The 11,146-nt window shown below is 50.1% G+C and overlaps 4 protein-coding genes across 4 annotated transcripts; all 4 read right to left on the bottom strand.

Annotated features, from left to right (window-relative positions):
• Positions 1-3,186: 3,186 nt before the first annotated feature.
• ALTATR162_LOCUS3979 (uncharacterized protein) lies at positions 3,187-5,837 on the bottom strand (the record flags this gene model as incomplete). The annotated part of the gene is made up of 3 exons (XM_043311589.1): positions 3,187-4,772; positions 4,857-5,245; positions 5,458-5,837. The coding sequence occupies 3 exons, from the start codon at positions 5,835-5,837 to the stop codon at positions 3,187-3,189; spliced, it is 2,355 nt and encodes a 784-aa protein (XP_043167524.1).
• Positions 5,838-6,032: 195 nt separating this feature from the next.
• Positions 6,033-6,955, bottom strand: ALTATR162_LOCUS3978 (uncharacterized protein; the record flags this gene model as incomplete). Its single annotated transcript, XM_043311588.1, has 3 exons — positions 6,033-6,486; positions 6,551-6,701; positions 6,763-6,955. 3 exons carry the CDS (start codon positions 6,953-6,955, stop codon positions 6,033-6,035), a joined length of 798 nt encoding a protein of 265 aa, XP_043167523.1.
• A 460-nt stretch (positions 6,956-7,415) lies between these two features.
• Positions 7,416-8,045, bottom strand: ALTATR162_LOCUS3977 (uncharacterized protein; the record flags this gene model as incomplete). The annotated part of the gene is made up of 1 exon (XM_043311587.1): positions 7,416-8,045. One exon carries the CDS (start codon positions 8,043-8,045, stop codon positions 7,416-7,418), a length of 630 nt encoding a protein of 209 aa, XP_043167522.1.
• A 393-nt stretch (positions 8,046-8,438) lies between these two features.
• ALTATR162_LOCUS3976 (uncharacterized protein) lies at positions 8,439-10,758 on the bottom strand (the record flags this gene model as incomplete). Its single annotated transcript, XM_043311586.1, has 3 exons — positions 8,439-10,020; positions 10,079-10,311; positions 10,366-10,758. 3 exons carry the CDS (start codon positions 10,756-10,758, stop codon positions 8,439-8,441), a joined length of 2,208 nt encoding a protein of 735 aa, XP_043167521.1.
• Positions 10,759-11,146: the final 388 nt, after the last annotated feature.

The following is an 11,146-nucleotide window of genomic DNA, read 5'->3' as shown; positions in this document are numbered from 1 at the left end:
CAAAAACTCTATTACTTTTCAGTCCCTTCAAGCTGCCGTGCAGTGCAGCATCGTACCAAAGACCGGGTTCTGGATCGCAGTTCGCCGATGTTGACCCATTGAACGATGGGCTTGGCTACAGGTCTGTCTCACGTCTACTAGCTATTGACACGTTCGCCGTTGCATGGCTTCGCCGCTATAGTGTACCGTTCAACCCTCGACTCGCCAACGGAACGGTGGTGTGATTCGTTGCTACGCTGGGAGGCAACTCTGTCATGAGAACTGCCAGAAAATGCAGGGTAGCGATTGAGAGGGAAAAAAAGGACATGTGGTTCTAAAGTGAATTAGCGTACCGCTCTTTTGCTGCCTCGACCCGATGCTTCCCCTTGGCTGTGCCGGCACGGCAACTATTCAGCTGAGTTATTTTGTTCGCACTATTTAATTTTCTTGTTGGCAGACAAATGAGTCTTTTTTCATGGTTCAGGGTTCCGGCAATGCGATCGGATCTGGGAAAGTATGTCGTCGCTAACAAACGACATCGTCACGAATCAACATTAGCCTGTCAGCGTTTCAGTCGAGTAAGAACTATCTTGCTTACATTAAGGAGCCAGGAACAGGGGAGGAAGGGGCCTTCGTGGTTGCGACTCGCTTTCAGCCGATCCTAATAGTAATCCCTCACACATCCCGGGGATACATGGCTGCTGGACGAAAACGAACGTGCCCGGTCAGTCCCCTTAACTCCGAATTCGGACTGTACGAGCTAAATAGTCGTTGCCCGTCACGGGACGGTGCGAGCAGAAGTTTCGAGCCGGGATGCTCGATGTCGCAAGCTTGACTAAGCTGAGTCGAGCAACTGCGGGCCCTGACCTTGTCCCTTCCTTGTTCACTCTTGTTAGTGTACCACTCGTTGTCTCTCCCTCTTCTGGCTTCGCAATTGCAGCTCCGGAAAGGATAAGTCGAGATTTCATAGTATAGCTGTAGCGCGTGTTTAGGTAGTGCTGATCATATCAGTTTCAATGGAAAATAAGGTACGAAAGCGAGATTTCTAAGCGCCTCCAAGGCAGTTTTCTGCTATCTCTGCATCGCACCGTCTGTCGTGGCTGGCTGGCTGTCACATCCGCTTGGCAACAACACACGGTCGTATTTTTTCTTTTCTTTTTGCGTGCTTGCGGGAACAAGCACACGACGCCAAACTCCACAAGTTTTCCTTGTTGGCCAGATCAGAGGTGTTGTGCTGTTGCCGCTGTCCGTCCGGCAAAAGGATTCTCACCCTGGACCCATTTCCTCCGTGCCATCCCTTGCGATGCACCAACACACTTGTCGTGCTGTAACCGATATGTCAAAGATGCCACGTACGCCTGCGACGACCCCATCAGTTCCGCCGCCCGAGCCGCGTGTGCTCGCGTGTCGAAATCTGCGTTCCCATCACACATTCCATCACAAGAACGGCAGGAAGCAAGTAGCCTCGCCTTCCTCTTCTAATGAACTACGCCACATGCACTGATCGAGCCGTGTTCACCCCTGCCGTGCGTAACCGCAAAAGCCATGATCATGATCCCACACCACGCCATATCGTCCTATACATGACTACACTACTTTCCACCACCAACTCAACTATTGACAAGCTCTCAGCGCTTAAAAACACTATATGCACACCCCCCTCCCTTCCCCATCCATCGCAAATCCAACGAAACCAGCGGTGAGCAGCGGGAAGAAGCCCTGACCTACCCTGTGCTTGACCCTCTCCGTGCCCACTGCCCACACCATTGCCTCCCTCCTTAGTGCCCTTTAGCATCGGCCCCAAGGATTTAGCGTACCGTGTTTCTTGCAGCGGAAAAGGGGTTAGTTTGGCTGGGCCTCGCTGGGGGGCCATGTGCGTGCGGTAGGGATCTGGGTTCATGCGCCGGACCGCGATATGTCAAGTTAAAGTGGAGATGAGATGGGAGCGGCGGTTTGACCGGTTTCTGGTTGATGACGCGGGGTGGGTGTCTAGGAGGGAGAAGGGGGGAGGTTGGAGGGGATTGCTTAGATGAACTGGTGGTGGAGATGATGGATTGATATGTGTGTATGTGTGTATGTGGGTGGAATGAGAAAAAGGGCGCAAGGTATGTATGACGGTAATTTGTCCAGGTAACTTCGTAATCATCTGGTACACACGCTACAAAGCTCCTGACTCAAAGGAAACGGCACAGGAGTCTTCCGCTTCCAATCAATTTGCGGCAATTACAGGCACAGTAAAATAGAGGGTGCTAACTTGCTCATTACCAGGTCGTTTCGGGATACCAGGCGCGCTATACATGTCAACGGCAAGTATGCGAAAACGTCAGCCTGCCTATCGAATAGCTATATCCGGTTGCTCTTATCTCCCGAGAACCCTTAGCTGTAAGCGATGTGAGGCTTTCGCTTGCATATTGTTGCAACATCATTATAAGCTTTGGGAAACCTAGGGTTCAAAGAGCTTCTATCCTATACAAGAGAAAAACCAAATAGATGCCAAGATAACAGATCTTCTACCTACCTGCAATTGACAACAGCACAATTTGAAAGGACATGGGAAACTCAATAGTAATGCAGGCTTATCAGTTATCTATCAACATCATAACATTCCTGTTGCGCGTTGTTGTTGTGGGCAATGACTTTCCAGTATTCGATTCTTCTTTGAATAAGCTGTTTCTGGTGCTGTGTGAATGGAATCTAGGTTCTCAGAGTGGAGACCCGCTACCCGGGGTGAACATCTTTATGGCTGCATCCTCATGCTTGTCGTTATGTCTCATAGGTAGCGGTCCTGTGCCATTCTTCATGCTTCTGCATTTGAGCGCGATGCTGATAATACTTTCCTTGGAATATGTCGAAACCACGAAGGAAAGCTATTATCGTCAACCTAGGGAATGCGGGGTTCTTTTCGCCATAGGGTTAGACGATTGCAGATATCTTTTCACTCAGGTTCTCGCTATTTTCAAGTCCACATAGGGCGGCTAAATGTGAGATTCTGACTTACTCGTTCGACGTTGAAGCCATGACAGTACTGTATCAGCTATGTTGTTCTGAGCTTGATGGGTTCATTTCTGCCGTGTACATGTACTTCACACTCTCGAACAGAATTAGGTGTACCCAGCAAAGTGTACGCATTAGTCAATTTGACCAACTATCTGTATGTGTCCCGTAACAATGAGAATTCCTAGTACAAATATCAACGCCACTAACTTATCATTCCTTCTTCTTCTTGCGTATGAGTTTCCTCTCGTTTGAACCCATAACAAGCATGTTCCTGAATGCTCGGAGGAGGTGTCCCCGAATCCGCTCTCGAAGCTGTTCCCGTCTGGCAGCATGACGAAGCACGTCCCGTCTGCGTAGTCTTGTAGAGGGTATGGCAGGTTGTATGTTCGCAATCTCGTTGTAGGCGATACTAAGAGGCGGAACTCCGGTTGGAACGTTATTGGTAGAAGGTACGGAGGCTGGACGTGGGTTGATGAGGGGGTCGTCTTCACCCATGATCTCATCCACGTCCGAGTTTGTGCGTTTGCCAGATGATCCAGTGGCATCATCTAGGTTTGAACTTGTGCGTCTACTGCGTGGTGAAGGAGAGGGCGGTATCCAAGCTATGACATTATCGGTATTTGAGCTCACGCGTCCACTGCGTGATCCGGAAGACGGCTGAGTCTCGAAGGAAAACCTCCTGCGAGAAGGAACATCACCCTCATTACCTGGAGTAGGGATCCCGCTTCCATTGGACGGCTGCCCTAATGCCGTCGCCGCCCCCTGTAACGTTGCAGCCGTGGCTTCTTCTCCTTCTTCTGCTCTTTCATTTTGCTCGCGGAAAGCCGAAGAGGCAGCGCGTGACAGGTCAGTCGTATATCCAGATAATGCTGAGTGGTGCGACCGAGGGGGACCCGGCCTGTATACAAAGGTCCCATAGTCATTATCGGGTATCCAGGAATCGGATATGGAGGGTGGTGTGGATCCTAAAAGGGCGTCGTTCCTGGTGTGGTCTCCGGATTCGTTGGGTATGTCTTCCGCTAGAGGGTTGTTTTCAGGGCTGTGGATAGGGCTACCTCCTAGTGCGTTCGCTGGTTCGTCTTCTTCCAGAGGCTCACTATCCATTGGGTCAGATGTCCCAGCGCCGCCTCGAAGATTTACGGTTATAGATTTTCCGATTGAACAGGTTATCGCTGACAGTAAAATTTGTCGAGCTGTTCGTCGTGGCGGCAGACGTTGCATATCGTCTTCCCATGAAGCTGGAGGTTGTTGGTCACTCCTGTTTGGTACTCGAAGCGGCTGTACAGGTTGCCCGCTATCTCCTTGCGAAGTCTCCCAAGCCTTGTATTCCCTTACCCATCTATCGTCGTTGTTCGAGGAATGTAACCAAGTTTCAAAAGCGGCGTCCAGGACCTGTTGGCATAACCCTGGCGGCGGATCGATATGGTTCTTTCGAATGTGATATTGCGAGAATCCGCGCTTGAACCCTTCTATGCATGACTTCTCTGGTGGCGGCCACTTCCTTAGAGCAGGAGCATCATGAACACCATCAGTTGCTGTGGCTGTAGCTCTGGTCGTGACTCTGGCTGTGGCTTCAGCTTGGGCCTGCGCATTGGCTGCAGGTGTCCACTGCCTCGCCGATATCCAGAAAGTCTTCAGTGTTCGTCGAGTGACCGCACTGGAATGCCAGTGTCTATTCAGGATAGGAAGCCTTGATTCTTTGTTCATGATGGGAACTTCCTTGGACTTTTCTATCCGGTCCAGGGGAATCGGACGACGATATGGACGGAAGTAAACTGACCGCGGGAAGGGTTCAACTGCAACCTATTAGTGTGTGATTTCCACGAGTAAGCGAGAGCCCTCATCAGCTTCACTGAGCTATAAGGTGGGAGTTCACGTACATGTCTTGGGAGCCATGACGTAAACGATCTCTGAACGAGAAGACTCCTCCGAAGTGACCAGTGAACCGGATGGTACGTTGTCCTGGCCTCCATCTGGATCGTCGGACGCAGCTGGTGGTAACGCAGGACCGAGCGTTGGCGATTCAGTGGGCGATAGAGATCTTTGACTGAAGGCATTGCCACTCACAGATCTGGAACTAGCCAAGAGAGTATCGGAAGTTATACTGTCATAGGATGCATTTCTCCCACTCTCCCACCATGTAATTGCATCTGCACCTGCACCCGGACTTATGGGTGGTGAGTGGCGAATTGGACGAGTATGATCTTCGGTGATGCCAGCCTCGGGACTCTCATTTGTGTCCGCATTATTGATAGACGAAGTGACGATGCTAAGTGGGTTGATTGCCGGTTGGGTAAAGCCCGGGAGATCCACTGTACCCTCTGACTGTCGTCGTCGGTTGGATCCTGATGCGGGTATAGCCTGTTCAGAAGTCGAACATGCGGGTTGTGGTTCCGATTCGAATGACTCCTAGTCAGGCTTCGAAGGCCTGGTTTGCCTGTCAGTGGCAATTACTGAAAGTATTAGGTGCAGCCATCTTACCTTGAGATGCTCCTTGTATACGTCTCCGTCGCGACAGATGGTGAGGCCGCAGTCGTTGTGGTTGGTTCTTCTCGTGTGTCGGCGGCCGTCATGCACTCTGGAGTCTGTGATGGAAGAGGAGGGAATGCAGCACTGGTATCTTTGCTGTTGACTTCGCCCATAATTTTACTGGTTCCGTCCGCGGTAGACTGAGATGTAGAGCGTTGGTGAAGTGTCTTCGAATGTGTCGGTGTATCCGCCTTCCTAGATGTACCCATGGACGACTTGGGCTCGATAGCGAGTAGAATTTGTAGCTCTGGTCCATGCGTATGCACAGGAGAAGGTGTGGAAGTGACGTCTGACCTGTTGTTGACGCCTTGCAAGTGAGCAGGAGCTGCCATAGTAGCGATAAGTCGACGAGTGATAGTCGAGTAACGATAGCGAAAAAGAGTACTGCTAATAAGACAAGCGGTGGTGGTGGTGATAAAGAAGAAGCTAATATCGAAAATGTTGCAAGGAAGAGAAGAAGTGGTGGCTTTTGTTGACTCGAGCGCTTATAGCAGGCGAGCCTCAATTGCGCTTGCGTTCTGCATACCTCAAGGTGGCACTTCCTTCCCATTCCAGTCCCAGCACTTCCCTCGTCCTTCAGGCGCCACTTGCCTAATCACATCAATTAACCTCTCTGCAACCCAATCGCGCTCGAATAGCTTTTCCTTCTTGACGTTGCTCCAGAAGTCCTTGCTCAGACCCGTTTTGACGGTTCCCGGATGTAAGGCAACCGCCATCGCGTTATCGCCAGATGCAGTCCTTAGGTGGTTATCAAAGGTTTTGACCACCTGATTGACACCAGCTTTTGATGCGCGGTAGCTGTACCATCCTCCTAGACGGTTGTCGCTGATGCTACCAACCCGAGCTGACATGATAGCCATTGTAGCTACATCTGGTAAGCCTGTCATGCCCTCTTCATCTTTGTCGACAACTGCACTCTTCCTTGGAAGGAAGGGGGAAAAGTGCTTGAGCATTAGCATTGGACCTAGTGTATTGGTGCGACTACATATTGGTGCATGTAGTCAGTACACGTCTCACACCAATTTTGGATAAGAGCCTTACTCACAAGGTTAACAACGCGTCGTCAGCATCAATCTGGGCAGGCGACTTCTCCGGGAAAAGGATCCCAGGTACCATCAAGGCTAGTTGAAGTTGATGAGGGCCATCACCGAACTGCTTCTTGCAGGCTGCTGCTGCATCTGCAATAGTCGTCTCGTCTAGAGCGAAGTCAGTACTCAAGCACCGTTGTGCGCGTCGTTGCGTATGCTGATTGCGTACCCAGAACATCCAACTTCAACACCGTCAGCCGCTTCTCGTCAACACCCAAGCCATCGAGTAACTCCTCCTTGGTCTTGTCAAGATCCTTTCGGGCCGTTGTAACAACGGGCGCGTTCGTAGTTTGCAACACACGTCTTGCGAGCGCGAAGCCTATGCCCCGAGAGGCCGGTGAGATCAGCGACCACGGTGGCATCGTGATAGGAGCAATTGAGGGGCAGCAAGAGATACCATGCTCGCGACAATCTTGTGAAGCTTCACAAGCTTCGCGAAAAGTGGTCGGAACGCGATCGATGATGACATACTTGCCCTGTCGATCGGCCGGCTAGTGTGATCTGAGCTAGCGCATTCTCCACAAACCTCCAGCTGGCATCGCTTCACTCTGGGCATCTTCTCCTCACGTATCTCACATTCTTGAGACGACACAAATCTATATGAGGTCGCCATGTATGCGTAGAAAACTTGCACACTTCTAGTTCATTGAAGTTTTGTCGCAACTACGCTATGCATTTTCGGTAACGGTCAGAACGACGCACTACATTCCCATCATGGAACAAAAGCTGCAAGTATGCAGCAGTCTCAAAGTCTCATCGACCGTAGTGCCTTGAATTGACGGCCAATACGTATAGAAGAAATCCACGCTTCTTGCGCGTCTCTTAGTCGCCGTATACATCAATATCGAAGTCCTCATAGGAGGCCGCCATCGCAGCTCCGGCGCTCGCTGTCTCCACACCACTGTCCGTCTTTGCTTGCGCCCGTTGCTTTGCCTCGCGCTGCTCATAGTCTGCCATTTGCTTCTTGGCCCAGTTGTCGCGTATGTTATTCTTCTTAGTACGTCGTGCCGCAGCTTGCTTCTCCTTAGCGCTCAATTCCTCCTTCGCCTTCTCAATCTTGATCCTCAGCTCTTTTTCTACAGTCATAATACTCTTTGATGTCTTCCGACTTGCTCTCAGTTGCTCTTCCTTGGTCTTTAGCTTTGCCTTCAACATGCGCAGATTGCTGTCCACTTTGTTGAGCCTGTCCTCTATGTCCACTTGTGCAAGTCGAAGCTTCTTGTTACTACCATTGCGAGCGAGATACTGCTTTGAACGATAGATAGCGGCCGGCTCGTACGCTTGCAAAGTGAGTATTGAGTTTACTGGCCTTAGGTCGACTGTCTTGTCGTATGTCACGTAGCGCGGTCGTCGCGGAGGTAGGGTATCGGGCTTGGGTTCTCCTACGCCCTGGCAGAATAGCTGAACCGGACGTCCTACTTCTTGCTCCAGTCTTTTGGAGTCTTCAGACATGACGGTGTCCATGGGTGACGTCGCAACGTGAATCAGCGCTCGAGGAGAGAAGTGACAACGATTCAGAAAGTTTAGGTCGTCGTCGCAGTGGTCTGAGTGGATGGGAGGGGGATGGGTGTGTGGTCCTAAGCCGTCGGAACTTAAGAACCTCTTGCCAGACGAGCGTGACGGACCAAGTGAGAGTGAGTATGTAATATCCCATGCAAGCAATGCCTAGCCTTGGCGCGTGCGATGCGACCCTCACTCTTACGCTTGTGACGCTCTTCTCAAGGCTAAGAGAATTCAAGATGACATAGGATAGATTTACGCATGTTGTGGACTATTGGGTTGATCGAAATCAATAAAGGCTGCAAAAGATGTGCCAAAAAGGTATCTCTGTAATCTCGTTGCGTTCTACACTTCCAGCCTCTGCAACAAGGCCCTCAAGATCCAATTTTCCCTCCCTGTACGGCTTTCAATTCTCTTCACACGGTCGTAAACTTGACCCTGCATCCGCTTCAAGGTATCTTGCGTATACACCATGCTTCCCAATCGATCAAGCTGCTCCAGCACAAGCCATTTCTGTTCATCAGATAGACATCCAACATCTCGTCTCTGTCGAAGAAGTTCACACAGTGTAGCACTATCCTCGTGACTGTTTAAAGCGTGAACAAGTGGGAAAGACATTTTTCCCTCGTCCAAGTCCTCACAGAACCCCTTCTGAGCTTTGTATTCCGACGACTGGAGGTTCTGGTAATCATCCCGGATCTGGTATTGCATTCCGATAAGGCCTACAAGATCTTCGATATCTGTATCTATCGCAAGGATTGATGATGTACGGTCTGCGGACACAAGCAAAAGGCGCGCTAATAGTCTGAACAGACCTCCAGTCTTCTTGTTGACCATCTCCAGATACTCATCCTCGGATGGACAATGGCCGTGATGTGTCCAAAACAGGTCGTAAGATTGGCCGATGTGCAATTCGGCGAGTTCTTCGAGGATGATCTTCACCTCCGCGGCGCCCAACTGCTGAGCTTCATTCACAGCCTGGAGTATTTCATAACATCCGGAGTTGATCGTTTGTGCAGTACCGAAGACGGTGTGTGTCGCTGGCTGACCTCGTCGGAGATTGGATCCATCTTCGATGTCATCGAGCATGAGAGACGCGGCGTGTAGACGGTTGCCTAGCGATTTGATGCGAGATGAAATGGGCTCGGGTACGTCAAGCCATATGTTGAGTGCATCGATGAAGGTGTCTCGTACGCCTTTGGAAGGGAGCGAAGTGATGTAGTTGAAAGGTTCCTGGATATGTTCAGGGCCTAGCAGATCCTTTCCGGTCATCTCATTGGTGTTGGAGATTGAAGAAGACGCTGTTGTACAAGAAGAGATCGAGATGTCATCTCTCGTTGTGGAAGCATCATCTTCGAAGACTCGAGGGGATGTGTCGGTGGATGAACGCCTAGAGCTTTCATCCCGCTTGTCTTCCATTATGAGCATGTTAGTAGCATCATATTCAAGACCAAGAGTCTTTGGAAGTGACTCCGCTGTCATTTCGTCCTCGATACCGGTATTTGGGTCATATCTGTACTCTGGATGGTACCTCGGACAATTCAGGCTCCAAACAACATTCCCGCTAACCTGGTAAGCTAGCGCATCCAAATACCTGTCTAGCTTCTCTGGTAAAGGCCCATTGTGCTGCCGAAATACCGCGCAGCTCTCCAAAAATTGCTTTTCATATCTGCTCGTCGCTTCCAAGGTCATCTTTTTTGCCATATCTACGTCGACATTGTACCATTGCATATGAAGCCAGACGGCATTTGTCAGCGTCTGCGAGTTTGCTGAATTCTTAAACTCAGCATATTCGCGATCGAAAGAGAAGAAATCGTTGGCTAGGCCAAGAGCCGCATAACATGGTTTGCGAATTGGCTCGAGCTGAATGTCCTCTTCTTCGGTGAGCGTCATACCCATGCCGAATAGTAACATAGCTTCCACAAACCTAACCATGTCAATTAACACACGCACCTCGCTTGTTTGATAGCAGAGAGAAGACTCACGGTGCTCCAGTATCAATCATGCGGAAGTTCACATACTCTTCCAGGGTGGTGAAACACTTGTCCTTGTCCTGTAAAGTCGTAGTAATCATCTCCTTCCACACACGTTTGACTCGCTCGGTACATGAATTGTCCATGGACGCGAGTTGTGTCATAATCTTTGCTTGGATCTGTGTCTTGCCTAGTGCCGGGTTTGTATTCTTCCACTCTTGCTCGTTGTGATTGTTGAGTCGTGACTATGGCCATCAGCAACCTCCAACCCAAAGCAAGTTTTCGGGCTTCTATCATACCATGTCTGGCTTCTCAAGCTCGATCATGTTATCGTACAGAAACGCATCTACGTACAGTAAGCAAACTGGTTGTGGGAGACGGTAACTGACAATCAGGAGAGTCTTACACTCGAGTACATAGGAGATTAGACGCAGTCTCTCCGGCTTCGTAAGTGGAAGAACCACAGCCGTGAAATTGCCATTGATCGGATTACACCCTCCAAATTGTTCGATCGGCCCGACGTATTTGATCCAGTCTTGTCTCGCTGCATGACATCCGACATTGGTCTCGGACTCATAATTGTGGCGCCTTAGAGTATAGCCGGAACAAAGGCCATGCGTGTCGTAGTATGAAAGAGAGACGAGGTAAGAATTTTCGTTGGCTGATGCCTGCTTCGGGCAGTTGATGGCCATAGTGTAAATAGAGGATCAACAAACTCAATTCTGTAGGTTTCCTCCTGCTAGATGCTCTCAAAGCCGTGCGAAAAGCACAGCTCTTATACACGATATACCGAAAGGCTTTCCTTGTCATCATTGCCCACACTTTCTCTGAGATCTTGGACATCATAATGACACCAATTTTCGTGTGAACTGATAGTATATGTGGTGATCACAGCCACAAGAGAGAGGAGAAACGAAAGGGGGTGGGGGATTTTCTCTCTTTTCGCCAATGGGGTATAGCTATCGTGCCCAAAAAGTTGGACATCCCGAATCGATCACACACGAAAGGAGAAATTCCCTGTTTCTTTTGGGAAATTGGGGTTGATCTAAGCTTCAGCAGGCCATTAAAAGTGCGGCTCTA

Source organism: Alternaria atra (assembly GCF_907166805.1).
Source record: "Alternaria atra isolate CS162 genome assembly, contig: 23, whole genome shotgun sequence".
Lineage (NCBI taxonomy): Eukaryota > Fungi > Ascomycota > Dothideomycetes > Pleosporales > Pleosporaceae > Alternaria > Alternaria atra.
Note: the sequence above shows the minus strand (reverse complement) of the source record. Positions and strands in the feature narration are given on the sequence as shown.